At 38.6% G+C, this 17,814-nt stretch overlaps 1 protein-coding gene across 1 annotated transcript in view; it reads right to left on the bottom strand.

Annotated features, from left to right (window-relative positions):
* The window catches only part of NBEAL1 (neurobeachin like 1), a 163,039-nt gene that overhangs the window by 61,958 nt on the left and 83,267 nt on the right, over positions 1 to 17,814 (bottom strand). Inside the window, exons 26-33 of the mRNA XM_055122038.1 lie at positions 14,429 to 14,588; positions 13,319 to 13,407; positions 9,571 to 10,134; positions 9,052 to 9,227; positions 7,980 to 8,133; positions 7,542 to 7,670; positions 2,204 to 2,509; positions 1,964 to 2,113 (exon numbers count right to left, since the gene is read on the bottom strand). Of these exons, the coding sequence (XP_054978013.1) occupies positions 1,964 to 2,113; positions 2,204 to 2,509; positions 7,542 to 7,670; positions 7,980 to 8,133; positions 9,052 to 9,227; positions 9,571 to 10,134; positions 13,319 to 13,407; positions 14,429 to 14,588 (1,728 nt within the window). The remainder of the gene's footprint in view (positions 1 to 1,963; positions 2,114 to 2,203; positions 2,510 to 7,541; positions 7,671 to 7,979; positions 8,134 to 9,051; positions 9,228 to 9,570; positions 10,135 to 13,318; positions 13,408 to 14,428; positions 14,589 to 17,814) is intronic.

The raw sequence follows: 17,814 nt of genomic DNA, 5'->3' as shown, positions 1-17,814 counted from the left end.
TGTGGGAGTCACACTCACAAACCACCTCCGGCTCAGCTATATAAGCTCATTTATCGGCCTTGCTTTAGAGAACCATAAATAAATTTTGAAAGAGATCAAAATCAGACCATTTAAGCGCATTTCTGGCCATGATTCAGAGACTCACAAAGAAATCCCAGAAGAGAGCAGCACACGGCAGAGATGCCTCCCCAGCACACGCCAGGCTGATCTCACCAGGGCATCTCGGAGGGGAGCAGGTGTGTCCCTCCACCTGCCCCAAATGAGCCCTGGCAGTCACAAACTTCCAGAACCCAACCACTGCCACGCTCATGGCAGCCCTTCACAGTCTTGTTCGAGCCCCCACGCATAAGAATGAATCTGCGGAAAACTTCAGGTATGCAGGACTTGTGACTGGAAACTCCAGGCTTTGGAGTCGGGGATAGGTAACCTCCCCCATATCCACAACCTTCTGGTTTTCTGGCAGTCATGCTTAAGAACTGCCTCTAGGTGCCATTTAAGCGCAAATGAATCTCAAAAGAGTGCAGCTCTTCACAAAGATGCTTCCAGACCCCAAGTATTTAAAAATTTTAGAATTACAGGAGCACGCGGCTGCTTTCACTACCACTTTCACAGCAGCATGACAACTCATACTACTCATAACAAGCAATGCAAAATAAATTAGCTAGCATCTACTTATGGGGCAGGCTTGGGTGGTGGTGGGAAGGTAGAATGGTGGTGTCATTGGTGTTGATGTTGAAATGTTGAATGTAAACAATTACTATGAAAAGCTATGAAAATAAAATTAAATTTATTTAAAAAAGTAATGTGGAATTTATGCCTGCTTCAGTCAGCTTAATCAGTGGCTGAATAAATAGCAGTACTCCTACATTAAAAAAAAAAGATCATTTTGAAGGTTGGGAGTCAGGACAATTTGTGGTGCACTTTAAGAGTTAATTAGGATCAATCCCTTTTTTCCGATTCATGAAAAGGGGGTCTGTTAGTGAGGCAGAAGAAATCCCAGTAACTGAAACAGACATATTAGCACAGATGGAAATGAAGATGAAAACACAATTGATACATTCCATAGCAGGAAAATGGCACTGTCTACTTAGTCTAGAACCTATTCCTCCAGACCTAAGGTTCCCAAATTTATTACATCTATTGCCCCCTTTTCAGTAAAAGTAAAACAAAGTAATTCACTCAGCACCCTCCTAGAAATCTACCTTTTAAAAGAAAGATAGAACACTGGGTAAGGTACTTGCCTGGAATGTGGCAGACCCGGGTTTGATTCCCAGCACCCCATATGATACCCTGGCAACCTCAGAGCTCAGAGCCAGGCAACTTGTAGCAACTGAGCACTTTAGGTGTGGTCCTCACTGTCACTATCATCCCGTTGCTCATCGATTTGCTCAAGCGGGCACCAGTAACGTCTCCAATCTGAGACTTCTTGTTACTGTTTTTGGCATATCAAATATGCCATGGGTAACTTACCAGGCTCTGCCGTGAGGGCAAGGTAATGTCGGTAGCTTGCCAGGCTCTTCTAGAGGGGTGGAGGAATCGAACTCTGGTCGGCTGTGTGCAAGGCAAACACCCTACCCACTGTGCTATTGCTGCAGCCCAAGTGTAGTCCTCAAACCCAAAAAATTGTATTATCAATTAGGTTCTTCCTAAGAGATCATAGTTTACAATAGTATTAGCACTGTTTTGTGTGTGCAATGCTACTGTACCATAGTAGGGTACTTACAAGATATGAGCCCAAGTAGGGTTTGATTGTGGCACCACAGAACACCAAGTGTTACTGAGTGAACTCTACATGCCTGAGCACCACCAAAGTGGCCCAGGCGGTGCTCAACACTGTATGGTTTGAGCAGCAGAGCATGCTTGGATCCTAGCAATAAACTGTCAATCTAGTAACTCCCAGGTCCCTTAAGCAAAGCCACGCCTAAGCAAAAGCTAGATTCTAAGAATATTTAGTAATTTTTACCTGAAACTGGAGCTTGCTTTCTCCTCCTTCCCGGTCTCGTTTATGCATATTCACCATTAAGGCCTCATAACAGTCTTTCCAATAAAGTGCCATGTTCTCATGACCATCAAAAAATGTGTGGGTTTCGTATTGCTTCATATAAGGTACAATCTTAGGAAAAAAACATACAAAGCTCAGTACTTATTTTTACACACTGATAATTTAGTCAAAAAATATCTGACTCAAAAGGATAAAACTTACATATTTTTCAATGTAAACTTGCCATTCATTTGAACTGCAATATTCTTGAAAATCTTCAAAAAACGAGGAGCTTCCATTGGTAAAAGGTAAAGATGGCAGGTGTAAGTTCATGAAGAGAAGTTCATAAATTTTGGAAACCAGGGTACGTACAAGAGGAATTAGAAATGAGTAGATTTCGGTCTGTTCCTTGATTGACTGTCTTAGAACATGTTCAAGCTTCCCTAATATATAACATGCTTCGTTTTGATTTTCAATCACTTTGGTCTGAAGAAGGGCATTTAGCTTAGCTGATGCCACCGCACAAGCCTGGAATAAAATAGGTGAGAAACAGCATAATAAAGATGACACTTAATCATGGCACAAGTTTTTTGGTTCTTTCTGAAGTTACAAAATTTGTTTTAAATTTTTATTTTGGGTGCTGGTGATTGACTCAGGGACTCATATATGAAGCATACAAGCTACCCCTGAGCTATATCCTCCTTTAGAATGTTATTAAAAAACACTTATTTAATTTGGATATACAGGAAGTTTATGATAATCACTCCAACATTTATTCCACTATTTCTTATAGTTTATTTGGGTTGGTGGATGACCCCATTTCTTGTTCCAACAACATATCCTATAAGATAAATAGGCCAACAGAATATCACTCCTTGCCACAGTGGATAAGGTAACATCTTTTAATCAATCCAAGCCATTGTCTTCGTCAGAACGATTCATTCAATAATGGTCTTATCAGTATAAGTTCAGAACTTTTACACAATAATGCTAAATAACTTTAAAAATTTAGAGTCCCAGATTTACCTCACCTCCAAGCTAACAAGTTAGCCTGACATAGTTTCAGAGACATTGAATAAGATGCAAAATTGCTGGGTCAGACATAAAGATCTACAGTAACAGCAAGTGTCAGAGTATTAGCATTTGTCCTGGTTTCCTAAACTGCGAGGCCTATTATGAAAAATGAAGAGGATTATATGATGCCTGCACTCCAAAAGAGGAAGCTCAAAGGATTTCATATTGGTGGATAAGCTTGAACAAAGACATACTGCCTTTACTGCTGGACTGTAAACAAATTTGCATCTTTCAAAGTTGTCCACTATCCATGCATTCTCAAGAGAATAAAGGCATCTAGAGTCATTATTAACAAGAGATGAAGATACACAAGAGACACGTGAAGAACTATCTACCAATACTGACTATAGGAAGAAGCAAACACTCCTTTATTCTGGATATGAATGAGGAGGTATGTGGTCACAGCTGCTTCTGGAAGCTCTTTTGTGACAATAATGGCAGAAAACTTAAGATGAGTGCAAAAAAAATGCTTAAAAATTCCAGATGAAACTACATATTAATACTCTATATTAGTACTATTATTTGGTCTTTTTCTTTTTTGTTTTGTGGCAAAACCTGACAGTGCTCAGATCTTACTCCTGGCTCTACACTCAGGATTTACTCCTGGTGGGGTTGGGGAACCATATGGGATGGTGCGGATGCTAAGGCCAGCGGCATGCAAGACAAATGCCCTGCCTGCTATACTATTACTCTGGCCCCTATAGTTTGGTTTTTAAACCCCCAAATAAACAAATCAACTTATGAAGGGACTTCTTGTCTAGAACAAGGTCAGATCTAAGCCTTAAAACCATAGCAGAACAAATGGTGTAGCATTCCTCCTCCTTCTCCCTTTACCTTATATTCCTACTTACATTAAACTACTTTAAAAATAAAGAAGAGCGGGGCTGGTGTGATAGTACAGCGGGTAGGGCATTTGCCTTGCATGAGGCCAAACTGGGTTCGATTCCCAGCATCCCATATGGTCCCCTGAGCACTGCCAGGAGTAAGTCCTGAGTGCAGAGGCAGTGCATTGCCAGGTATGATCCAAAAATAAAAATAAATAAATAAATAAATAATAAAGAAGAGCAAGTAGAAAAAAAAAATGAGTACCAAACCTGATATCACTTCAGGAACTAAACTTTGCCAAACACTGATCTGAGGGATATGTACAGGAACCTCAGGGATTCTTTCCTTACAAATCTAATGAAGTAAATAGTACCAATGCTCAAACTAACTTTTCTACTTTTCTTTTGTTTTTAGTCAAACCCAGGTCTCCTAGTCCCTTAATTTAGTATTCTGACTTTAACTAACTAAAGCAGCTGAATTCTAATATTCCACATCATCCAGGAGATACCAATGTTTATATTCTTGGCCTATCTGTTGCTTTATTTTCTTTTTCATTTTTAAAATTCCTGATCTTTCTGCTATGTTTTTATTTTCTCTCAATTTAGGGGTAGGAGAAACTTTCCAGAGTGATACTCAGCCAACTGGGATGGTATTTCAATGCTACAGCCTCAACATGTAGTGCTACTCAGGTTCTGTGGTGCCAGGGACTACCAGGGTAACCCTGGTGATTCTTGGGGACCTCCAGGGCCAACTCTGGCAATACTTGGGGGCTGTATCATGCCAGGCTCGAGCATGTAAGCCGTATACTATATATCCCTGGTCCCTCTGGCTATGTTTATTTAAACAATGCTATTTTGAGGAAAAACTTGAAATTATGAGCTTTATTCTTAGTATCAAAGGATAAAATACATAAGAATTTAGGGAATGGAGAGATAGCTCCAAAGGCTAAAATGCATGTCTGATAAACTGATGTTCCAAGATTAGGGGCCAAAGAGACAGTACTGCAGGTAAGGTGCTTGCCTTATATGCGACTGACCCAGCTTTGAATAAATATCCCCATATTGTGTCTGAGGAGATACTACAGTGGGTAGAGTGCTCGCTCTGCATGCAGCTGAACCATGTATGATCCCCATCATCCCATATGGACCCCAAGTAATTCCAAGAGTAATTTTTGAGCACAGAAGCAGGAGTAACCTCTGAGCATCACTGAGTCTGGCCCCAAACTAAAAACACAAACAAACCCAAATACTCCAAATATCCCCATATAATAAACACATATAATGAGTATTATCTGGCAGTGCTACTGTCTGTGATCCAAGACAGTGCAGCCAGGTGTGTCTAACTAACACAGCAAAGGGATGAAATTCTCAGTGAGCAGCACAACTGAAAAATATGCAAGTACCAAGGAAATGCAATTCCTGACAAGCATTTTGATGTAAAAACACCAAAGGAATCCCTGGTGAGCACTCTAACCTGGTGAGCAAAATAAAGAAAATGTTCTCCTAAAGCAGTATATAAAAACCACAAATAAAAGAGTACAGCCCTTGGGGGAACATCTTAGCCTGATGTGTAAACCCTGGTGAGCACCACAACTAAATGTGCAAGGACCATAGCAAGACAATGGGGACCCCCATCACAACAAAGTGTGCATTCTCCAGGGCATGACTGGAATAATGACAGGCACTGCAAACAAGCTTATGACCCCCTCCAGAAAATACCACAAGCAAGTAAGCACTCAACCCAAGTATGGTTATCTGCAGTCATTCTCGCCCCTCAAATAATAATTCCATATGATCCAGTGAGACTGGCATACACTCAGTATTTTAAGAAACTCTAAAAAATATGTGCACCCCTGAGTTTATAGCAGGATGTACAATACCAAAACTATAGAAACAACCAAAAATGCTATTGACAAAGATCCAGATAAAGCAGCTGTGGTGGAGCCGGAGAGACAGTTGAGGAGGCAAGGTGCTTGCCCTGCATGCAGTTACTACTGGTCTGAATTCCAGACAAAGTCTTAGCAGTGTGCTCAGCTATCAGAAATAGGGATAAAATGTGGACACAAAAAATATTTCTAATTTAAAATTGTTAACTGTTATTAGTTATTATTGGATCAAATACTATAGAATCTTCCAAGCATTACCAGGGGTCACTGTTTACTACAGAGCAAGGAATAGATCCTGAGACCTACAGTTGTGGCCCCGAAACAGATTTAAAAAAAAATCATTTTTAAAAACCATGATAAATTTAGGATGTGTTTCAGAAGCAAAGCATATGCTTTCCATGCATGAGACCTGGCTTTGGTCCCCAGCTCCACAATAAAAAGTGGTTTTGGTGTAAAAACTCAATGGAATATTACTCTGTCATTAAAATAAAAATTGTCTGAAACAAAGTAAAAGCAGCAAGAAAGTGACAAACGACAATTACCTGATATTTTCACTTGCATGTGAACTATGAGTGTCCAAAGGAGATAAACTGATGAAAGAAAACATTAAATCTAATTCCTAGCCTTATTGTAAAGACTTGGTTACTGAAGAGAAAGGAAGATTAGAAATAAGTAGAGAGGTCTTTTGGTAGTATCTGCACTGAAACTCTGTTGTGAATGTGAAATGAAGTTAAACCCCTGAAATTCTATAGTATTTAAACCAATAATAAATAATAACAGTAAAGATTTTTAATTAGAAATATTTCTTGTTTTCACATTTTACCCTTATTTCTGATACCTAAGTACAATGCTAACACTTTGTATTCAATTAGTTTGATTATGCAGGGGAAAAAAATGGTAGATAAAGGCTAGAGAGATAGCACATTGGTAAGGTGTTAGCCTTGCATGTGTTCAACCTGAGTTTGATCCCTGGCATTTCAAATAGTTCCCACAGAACTGGGGAGATTGATTCCTGAGTACAGAGCTAGGATTGTCCCCTGAGCATTACAGGGTGTGGCCCCAAAACAAACCAAAAAATAGGAGGGAGAATATAATATCATTGATTATTAAAGTAACAAAAAAAGATTTTGAAAGGACAATTAAAGGTAATTTTCCTGGGGCCAGGATTAGTGGTAGAGACTAATCAATCTTTTGACTTATGAGGTCCTGAGTTCAATCCCTGGCAACACACACACACACACACACACACACCATACATAAAATAATAATTTTCCTAAACTACACATATGAAAAAATGTTTACAAAGGTTAATAAACTCCTAACTGTTCAAGTGATGAATAATGCCTTCTAATATTATTATTTTTTAAAATCCTTTCAAAGGAAATCCTAATACTATACTTAGCCATAAGTATTAGGAGTAACCAAGCAGCTAGCTGACTTTCAAGTTTTTTGTTTTTTTTTTTTTTTTTGCTTTTTTGGTCACACCCAGCAATGCATAGGGGTTACTCAGGAATTACTCCTGGCGGTACTGGGGGACCATATGGGATGTTGGGAATTGAACTCGGGTCAGCCTCATGCAAGGCAAATGCCCTACTTGCTGTGCTATCACTCCAGACCCTCAAGTTTCATTTTATCTTACAAAACAAATGCTAAAGCAAAATTATGAACATTTTTAGAACTAGAAAAATAAAACAGTGACAATGTATTATCATTTAGTTATCACACAATTCAGTTACCACATGCAAGTATGTAAAATAATGTAAAAAATGTACAAACCTGTAAATTACCCCTTTCAATGAATCCTAGAAGCAACTGTACTTGAATCTGAGAAAGTTTTATCCACTCTGGACTTTCAGAATACCAAACTGACAAACTATCAAAGAGCAGATTCATATCCTCTAGGAGCTATCACAAAGAAAAAATTGGGAAATATAGTTTTAAAAATCTATAGATGATGAGTTTTCTCAAAAAGTAAAGCAAATCATAATTATTTTTAGGATATTTTTTACTATTTACTGAAAATAATTTATATTAAGTAGGTATAAGTCAAAAGAATTATCTAAATAATGGCTACTTAAATCTTTAACATTCACATCATATCCATGTTTATATAGCATCTGATTAAGAACTACTGTTCTAAAAAGCCACAGTATAAAATTGCTTTATTTGAAGTCCTTGATTACTGAAAAATTTATTTCAAAGGTATTACTGTACCTTCTCAGTCCACATGTTTGAATTAACAAGTCCTTCTGACTGCAGAAAGTCCTGTATGACCAACATGAGTCGAAAGGCATTTTCAGCAGTTACTAGATTAGCTTTTGCATCTCTGTTTTCTGTGACTGCCCATTCTAACATCTTCTGTAGCAAACTATGTGTAAAACAAAGCCTTCTTAAAATCATTTTAAGTATAGAAAAATGAAGAAATAATAAAAGAAAAACAACTAATAGGATATAATCTTGTTTATTAATAGAGCTGCATTTCCAAAAATCATTAACAGGTATCAGAAACACTGAATGAATTGAACAACATTAAATCTCTTGCAATTTATCTTTAATCCCCCTAATACTAAAAGGGAACTAAGTTACTTGTTTTACTTGACTCCTAAAAGGCTACAAAAATAATTCATATTCTATTCACCATGAGATATTTGAAAATTTCTTTAAAGTTGGAATTAGCAAGGTTAGGTAAGAAAGCATTATTATGGTTTGCAAAGGGTTACTACCTTGCAGGAATCCCTGGTGGCTTCAGGGAACTAATTTTCATGAAAACACTATTATTTTCCATGAGCAAGGAAACACCAAAACTTTGGCAACAATGTAGAATAGAATGTACAAATGTTCAGATATTGCAGAAAACCACCTCAACAACAAGGAAAATACATTTGTGTAAGCCCCAATTCATTTCCAATTTAATTGCTTCACAAAGGAAGGAAGTCTTCTGGATTTCTATTTCTTTAAGTGACAACAATAGAAAACAGGCCTACCACATAGCTCCTCCTTTTATCTCGTCACTAAATATGAAATATTCAATAACTAACATTACCTTAGATTCTTTTTTTTTTTTTTGCTTTTTGGGTCACACCCAGCGAGGCACAGGGGTCACTCCTGACTCTGCACTCAGGAATTACCCCTGGCGGTGCTCAGGGGACCATATGGGATGCTCGGAATCGAACCCAGGTTGGTCGCATGCAAGGCAAACGCCCTACCCGATGTGCTATCCCTCCAGCCCCTACCTTAGATTCTTGTCCATTCTAAAAGGGGAAGGAAAATTACTAACTGAACTTACATTAGCTTTATTTCATCTGATGGTTGAAGTAGCTCACTGGATATTCCTGGTTTAGACAGTGCTGAAAACACTTGACCCCGTTCAATCCAAGTTTCATCATCAGACTTTTCCAGCCCTTTGCACATTACATAATTCAAAATATTTGTCAGCAACTGAAGAAGCTCCTCTTCACATTTCTACAGTTATATATTTTAAAAAAAGTATTATCAAGCTGTTGGATAATTGCTAAAAGCCAATAATAAAAAGTATTACATATACTATAGTCATTTGCTCTATTTTTTAATGTGTTTTATGAACCAGGAACTTTACTACATATACCTTGTAGATACAAGCATAACAGAATACTGGGCTTTGCTCTCAAGGCATTGAATATTTACTTATCATACTCAAGGCTTCTAAAATCTTAGTGCATGAAAAATAAAAATGAATGTAATATGAAGTTAATGATTATTCATATCGCTAAGTATATCACAGATATTTGGAAATAAAAACAGCATTTGGACAAAAAAGAAATTTTACCTGTTGACAATCGAGTAAAGAGAAGTCATCACTTAGGTCCTTCTCATTTGTGCTACTTTCCCTTTCAGACTGCACAGAAAATGACTTAGTAGATTCAACTGGGGATGGAGTGCTAGGGAGGCTGTCTGGCATGTGACTTCCACTGTCACTCATTTCACAGGAGTCAAATTCACTGAGATCCAAACTCAAATGTGAATGATTATTATGCCAGAATTCATCTTGATTCTCTGATTTGAAAGACAACTCTCCCCCCGAGCCTTCTTCTTGAAATGGTACATTTGATTCTAAATATTGTCTGTCTTCCAAACTCCATTGATCTGAAGACATATGAATGGATGGGAATGAGTTTTTTTCATTTGTCTTTTCATCCAAGTTCTTCTTAGTATCTTCAGCTGATACGTTCTTATCATGATCTTTCATTAAAACGGCCCTACTGTGCTTTTGAAGCACAGTACCACCTTCAAAATTTTCTTTTAAAAAGAGTCTAACTAAAGTATCTTGCCAACCCACTTGTTGGGATATCTGGTGTGCTGCATCTGGCTGGGACTGTAAAATCTGTAAAACCTGCAAAGATATTAAGAAAACAAAAATATTAAAAATTGTATAGTACTTGGGGCTGGAGCGATAGCACAGCGGGTAGGGTGTTTGCCTTGCACGCGGCCGACCCGGGTTCGAATCCCAGCATCCCATATGGCCCCCTGAGCACCGCCAGGATAATTCCTGAGTGCAGAGCCAGGAGTAACCCCTGTGCATTGCCAGGTGTGACCCAAAAAGCAAAAAAAAAAAAAAAAAAAAAAAGTATAATACATCAGAAACAATTTTTCTCAGTTATCTTAATGACAGTGGATTTAATGAAAAACTGCAGGAGGATATGAGTTCAAAAACTATATTCTTCTCCCACCGCCGAGATGTGATCCCGGGGGCCGCACACATGTGCGGCCTCTCCGCAGCTGTACAAGCGTGAATCCAGACCCAGCAAAACCTCTTTCGGTGTGAGCAACTCCTCGCAGAATGTCTCCAGCCTGAGAACTAAGCCTCGGCCTGTGCCTGCCCGGGAGGGGAAAGGTATTTCTCTCTCTCGCCTCTTTCTCTCCGGGGATGAAGGGCGCCGCGGTGGCCGCCATATTAAGACGACCACAGATGGGATTTATGACAAAAACTGCAGCAAAAGGACACGAGGGTGCTCTTGGGAAGGTGGGAGGCACCGGCCCCTCCCACCGCCAAGATGTGATCCCGGGGGCCGCACACATGTGCGGCCTCTCCGCAGCTGTACAAGCGACCACAGATTGGGTTTTCAAGCCTGCAATTATCTAATATCTGGAAGAAATCTCCCTGGACTTCTTGTTAAAGTACAGAAATTCAAAACCGCGCGGCCGCTACTGCGGCCGCGCAACCTTATTTGTCTTCACAGTAGGTCTGAATCTAGTGGGGTACTCCTAACAACAATGGTGAGGTTTGTGTTGAAATATTGAATATAACCAAAGTAAACAGAATGTAAAAATGAAACTTATCAGTTACAAGGTAGGGGGTGGGGGGGCGGGATGGGAGGTGTACTGTGTGGGTTTTTTTTTTTTTTTTTTTTGGTGGTGGTATATGGGCACTGGTGAAGGGATGGTTGTTTCAGCATTGTATAACTGAGATCTAAGCCCGAAAGCATTGTAATCTTCCACACGGTGATTTAATAAAATAAAATTAAATTAAAAAAAAAAAACTATATTCTTGGGGTGTGTGTGTGCAGGGGCGGGAATGGCACCAAGCTGGGAATGGCACCAAGGTATGGAGAACATGCCTGGCGTGGAGCCCAGGGTTCAAATCTGGGCACTGAAAGGTCCTCTGAGAACCAGCAGGGAAGCCCTGGTGGCTCCCAGTACTGCAAAATTCAAGCAGTGATGGGCCTAATATAGTTGGGACTAGACCTCGTGCCTCTGACCCCCAAACACACTTAGGAGACCCCAAAATAGAAAACAATGCTTTGCTGGGCTCGGTATATAGCTCAGCAATGGAGCACTTGCCTGATATGTGATAGGTCTTGGATTTAATCTCTTGCACTATAAACAAAACGTATGAAAAATTATGTTCAAAACTGAATGGCAAACTATTTAAAGGGCAGGTATTATGGTTTTTTAAAAACTAGTTTGTTTCTTTTCATTTTCGGAGTCACACCTGATGATACTTGGGGCTTCTCCTGATTTGGTTCCTGGGGGTCACTTCTGGCAGTGTTTGGGGTTCCATACTGAGTTCAGGGGATTGAATCCTGGTCTCTTGCATACAAGGCAAATACTAAGCCTGCTGCGCTATCTGATTCCCAGGCACTGTGTTTTTTGAATTTATGGGCATGTGAGTCATTACACAGATTAGAAATGTATTCAAGTATTTGCTGAGATATGAAAAAGAGACAATGATTTTTCTAGTGTACATGTAAAGAGCATAGTTATTAGTTGAAATTGGTCAGAAATAAAAAAATAAAATAAACATATATAAAATGTAATAAAAATTTACTTTCTCAAATATATTCCATGAGCATACTGTATTTGTTTAAAACATACTGAACATCTACCATTTGAACATTCTGCCAGCTGAGTGAGGAAAGTAAATAAGAAACACAATACACTTTCATAAAGTCTAGACACCTCAAGAATAATGCTTTACAATGACCAAGATACAAAGACAGCCTACAGAATGGGAAAGGTTATTCACCCGAGACCATTCTGATGGGGATTAATATCAAAGATATTAATCTTTGGAAAGGCACTGGTCGAATATACAAGAAAAAAAACCCATCAGAAAATGGGGTGATAACCAGAGGGAGGCGAGTGAGAGCCGTTCCAGCCCCAAGAGACCCAGCCCTGGCAGCCCAACACCTCCAGAACCCAATCACCGCCACGCTCAAGGCCACTCCCCACATGCTCGGGCTGAGCTTCACATAAAGTGAACGTATTCTTGGACCACAAGGCCACAAATTAGGCTGTGCAACACATCATAAAACACTCTCTACTCATTCTTCATAAGTACCACACCATATTTGATGGGGTTCAGATAGTAGGCAACAAATCATCGAGGGAAATATATATATGGATATGGATATATACATATTTTCATATAAATATATGAAAACTCACATCACTCAACCTTTAACAACATGTTAGTGATATCCTAAAGAATGTCTTAATGGCCCCTGCCAAAATAGAACAATCTTCACACTGTTGCCTACATGAATACTTTTTTGTAAGCATTTCCAGCGGTTCTCCATAACAGACAATACAAAATACATTATTTCAGTTGTGCTTTGGGATAGGGATTGGGGCTTGAGATGGAAACATCCCAAATTTGGTGGTGGGAAGGTCTAATGGTGGTGGGACTGGTGTTTGAATATTAAATGTAATCAAATATTGTAAACTACCTTATAAAATTAAAAATTGAAAAAAAAAAGAAAATGGAGCAATGAAGTGATCAGAAACTTTCTCAAAGAAGAAATTCAAACGGCTCACAAGTTTATTTTTATTTATTTATTTATTTATTTATCTATCTATCTTTTGGGGTCATACCCAACAAGGAAAAGGGTTTACTCCTGGCTCATACACTCAGGAATTACTCCTAGTGGTGCTCTGGGGACCATGTGGAATGCTGGGAATCCAACCCAGGTCGGCCGTGTGCAAGGCAAATGCCCGACGCACTGTGCCATCACTCCAACCCAAAAGTTTATTCTATAATAATGCTATTTTAAAAGTATTTTTAAAAGTTTACTAACCTTTCTGCAGATGAAAACTCTGACATTTACATGTGCTTTGTGAGCTATATAAATCACAGACAATAGATCTTTGAAATTAATAGCAGGATCTACGGTGAGGAAAAAATAAAGTATTAAAATTAAATTTTAATTAATACAATTCACTCTTTAATTGCATTGATTTAATCATTTACTCGTGACTTTTTTAAAGACATAAATCAAACACTGTTGAAATTTATATGGAATAATAAAACCCTCAGAATAGTTAAAGCGTTTGTATTTTTTTTGTGGTGATTCAATATAATAAAATTAAAAAAGAAAAAGAATAGTCAAAGTGATCCTGGGGAAAAGAAGATGTGAAGCTTCTCCTTCTCCAATTTTAAATATATTATAAAGCTATAGTAATCAAAACAGGGTACGGGAATAATAATACTCTGAGACAAATGGAACAGAAGTGAAAGCACGGACATAGATATGTAGGTATATCAAAAGTTAATCTTTGACAAAGAAGCAAGAAAAGTCTTAAACATACAGTTCTGAAAAACTGTCAGTCACATGCAAAAAAAAAAATGAACTCAGACCACTTTTGAATATCATGCACAGAAGCCACTATAAAAGTGGATTAAAGACCTTGATAATCACACTGGAATCCACAAATTGTATCAAAGAAAATGTCCTCCTCACCAAAAAGAGAATTTCATGGAGCCATGGAGATAGTTCAAAGAGCAGAGGCACATGTCTGGCATTCATAGGGCCCTGGTTTTGATACCTGGTGCCACATGGTCTCTCTAGCACTGATGATGTAGCACAATGGGGAGCTCCACAAAATAAATAAGTGTTTCATATAAATTCTATTGTGTTGGTCTTATTTTAAAAATTCAATTATTTAACAATAACTTAATAAATATTTATTATAAGTCTATTAATTAAGGCTTATATTATTCCTTGGAGAGTCAGAAATACAGAAGTATAAGAAAAAGCACCCAAAGACAGTCCAGCTAAATCAACTAACATCAAGCTGAAGAATGAAGGGAAAATGTGTGCAAGAAAAATTTAAAAGCCATAAAACAGAATCATGCAAATGTGAATAACAGTTATTAAGTATAACAGAACCATGAGCCTTCATTCTACCTGTATTGATGATTTGATGGATGAGGTTTTTAATAAGAGAGGCACTAACAGGTGATTCATTAAGAAGAAGTCCCAATCCTGAATAACCAACTTCTCTGAGTCGAATACGTTGTTTACTTCGTTCATAAACATTAGTGCATTTCAACATTTGCTCCAAAACCTGGTTACAACAGTGATAATGTAGGTAACATAGATACGAGACCTAAGAATATTTTGTTACTCAGACTGATACTGAATAAAATAATACTATACACTGGTTCTAAAAAATCATTTTATTTTATAAAGTATATAAAAACAAACTTCACAACAACTAGGAGGAACAGTCCATCTCATACTATAATTAAATGCATATTTAGAAATAAAATTGAACTACATCTATATTTAAAATTTTATTGTTTAAAACTTGTTTATACATATTTATGGCACATAAGAAGAAATGACTAAAAATTTTTCATGGGTAAGATTTAAATCAAAACAAACCCAGAGAAACAAAGGCATGTTATGAAAGAGAACAAAGATTTTAATTTATTTATTTATTTATTTTTGGGTCACACCCGGCAATGGCAAGGGTTCTACCTGGTTCTGCACACAGGAATCACTCCTGGCAGTGCTCAGGGGACCATATGGGATGCCAAGGATCACCCCGGGTCAGCCTTGTGCAAGGCAAACATCCTACCCGCTATGCTATCGTTCCCCAAAACAAAGATATTTTTTAATCCAGTGTAGTAATCCTTTAAGGTAATAGCTATCAAACTCATTTTCAAGAACAAGAAGACATTTTGTGAAGCAATTCATATGTCTTTAAAGTAAGAGAATAAATTAGTAAGATCCTTTTTGGCATAAAATTATCATTTTATTACTGTGTTTAGAACATAATTTTATAATATGTTGAAACCCAATTAAAAATGGGTAACTCTGACAGTAATCATAAATAACTTCTATGAGGAATATTTTTTTGATAAAGAAAATGTATTAATTGCCCTTTTCGCCGCTGCTGCCGCTTGAGCATGATCGGAGAGCCCAAAAGAGCTACTTTGGACACCAGCAGCCCACTGAAATACTTCCAGAATGTGAACTGAGAGTTTACGCCAGGCTGCGACAGCGGGGGCCGGGTATTTCTCTATTTTTTAACCTCTCTCTCTCAACCCCTCCCTCCTGGGCACAGCACAGCTTCCACCGCTTTTTGAGCACAAAATGGAGACACCGATCCAGCTGCGGCGGGACGTACGGGAGATCCCAGGGGGCGGGGGTACCGGCCCCCGCCCACTGCCGATACTTAAAAACCCAGTGGACCCACGTACACACCCCTTTTGCCGCTGCTGCCGCTCGAGCATGATCGAAGAGCCCAAAAGAGCTACTTTGGACACCAGCAGCCCACTGAAATACTTCCAGAATGTGAACTGAGAGCTTACGCCAGGCTGCGACAGCGGGGAAGGGTATCTCTCTCTAGGTTTTTCCATCTTATGAGCACCATAAAAGGGTAAAAGTTTGCAGTGATGTAATTTCTGGCAGAACTTTCCCTGGACTTTATACAGAAACCCAAAACCACGCGGCTGCAACTGCGGACGCGCGACCTAATGTCATCTAATCATCAGCAATATGAAGTGGTTCCTTTTTAACGGGTCGGACTTTGGGGGGAAATCCTAACAAGAATAAAGCGTAAATGAGGTGAAACTTATCACTTATAAGGGTGGGGACTGGGGGAGCGAGAGGGGGCGGGAGGTATACTGGGGTGGTTGGTGATGGAATATGGGCACTGGTGAAGGGAAGGGTGTTTGAGTATTGTATAACTGACATAACCCTGAGAACTATGTAACCTTCCACATGGTGATTCAATAAAAAAAAATTTTTAAAAATGTATTAATTGAATTCATTTCTTTCTCCAACAGAATCCCGATACTTTAAAGGATAGCTGTAGGAGATATCATAATCAATATTAAAATGCGTCACATCATAGCATTTATATGGCCTCCTTGTTTTCCAAAATTTAAAGATTCCAAACATAGACAATCATAGCATAACCCCGTAAGAAGATTGCAAAATGTAACATTAATGATACAGAAGAAATGACTGTTAGAGGGTAAGAAAAATGAATCAAAGAATAAATCACATGCAGAAAAAATCAAGAGCAACAGAAATATGACTCACTTCTTTATGCTTGGTTAAAAAAAAAAAGGTACAGTAGGAGACGTTAACTAAACTCAAAGCTTTGAATAGGCAAATAAACTAAATTCTGGGACATCTGAGATGTCAGTGGCACATTATCAAGGTCCCAGGTTTGATACCTAGAATTGCATACTCCTCCTCCTGAGCACCACTAGTGTGACCTTCTGGTCCTCAGCACTGATCCATCCAGCCCAGTTGGCAAAGTATTTCCAAAGAGTGACTCATAGATCCCCTAATCACAGTGTAGAAGACTCCCTCTAAAACAAAATAAAAATCTATTTCTAGGGGCTGGAACAATAGTACAGTGGGTAAGGATGTTTGTTAAACGAGGTCAATCCATGTTCAATACCTAGCATCCCATATGGTCCCCCAAGCACCACCAGGAGTAATTCCCGAGTACAGACCCAGGAGTAATCTTATAATCTCTGAGCATTGCTGGGTGTGACCTCAAAATTTAAAAATATGAAAAATAAAAATATATATTTCTATAACATCAATTTCTGTCTCGATTCTTAATCTACTCCAAAAAGTTTTGGTAAGCACTAATTAACTTAAGCTAGAGCCAAAGCTAGAGAGAGCATAAAGCTGGGATTTAAACCCCAGCACCACATGGTCCACCAAGCACTTCTGGGAGCAACCTCTCATCAAGGAGCAGGGGTGAGTAGCCCCCAAGCACCTCTAGGTGTGAACCAAAAATTTTTTTTTTTTTAGAAAGAGCTAAGTAAGTTAATACATGAAAAGTTTTTAGGGCATGACAAATAGTGGGTGCTCTCTATGGTTAGCTATTATTAACTGCTAAATGTCTGACCTGTAACATAGGTCTACCATGAGTCAAAAAGATGATGAGACAATTTTATAGAGAATGGTACAAAAAGGTAGATTTCCACTGAATTCATTTATCATATTATAGCTATAGCACAGCAGGTAGGGTGTTTGCCTTGCACTCGGCCGACCTGGGTTCAATTCCTCCACCCCTCTTGGAGTGCCTGGCAAGCTACTGAGAGTATCCCGCCCCCACAGCAGAGACTGGCAAGCTACCCGTGGTGTATTCAATATTCTAAAAACAGCAACAACAAGTCTCACAATGGAGAAGTTACTGGTGCCCGCTCGAGCGAATCTATGAGCAATGGGATGACAGTGACAGTGATACAGTGATTACAGCATAATTGCATGCAAATAAAAAAGATTAAAAGTAAAATATCTAAAAGAGGAAAAATAAT

This window comes from Sorex araneus, chromosome X, assembly GCF_027595985.1.
Source record: "Sorex araneus isolate mSorAra2 chromosome X, mSorAra2.pri, whole genome shotgun sequence".
NCBI lineage: Eukaryota > Metazoa > Chordata > Mammalia > Eulipotyphla > Soricidae > Sorex > Sorex araneus.
The sequence above is the reverse complement of the archived record's forward strand: the minus strand, read 5'-3'. Positions and strand labels throughout refer to the sequence as shown.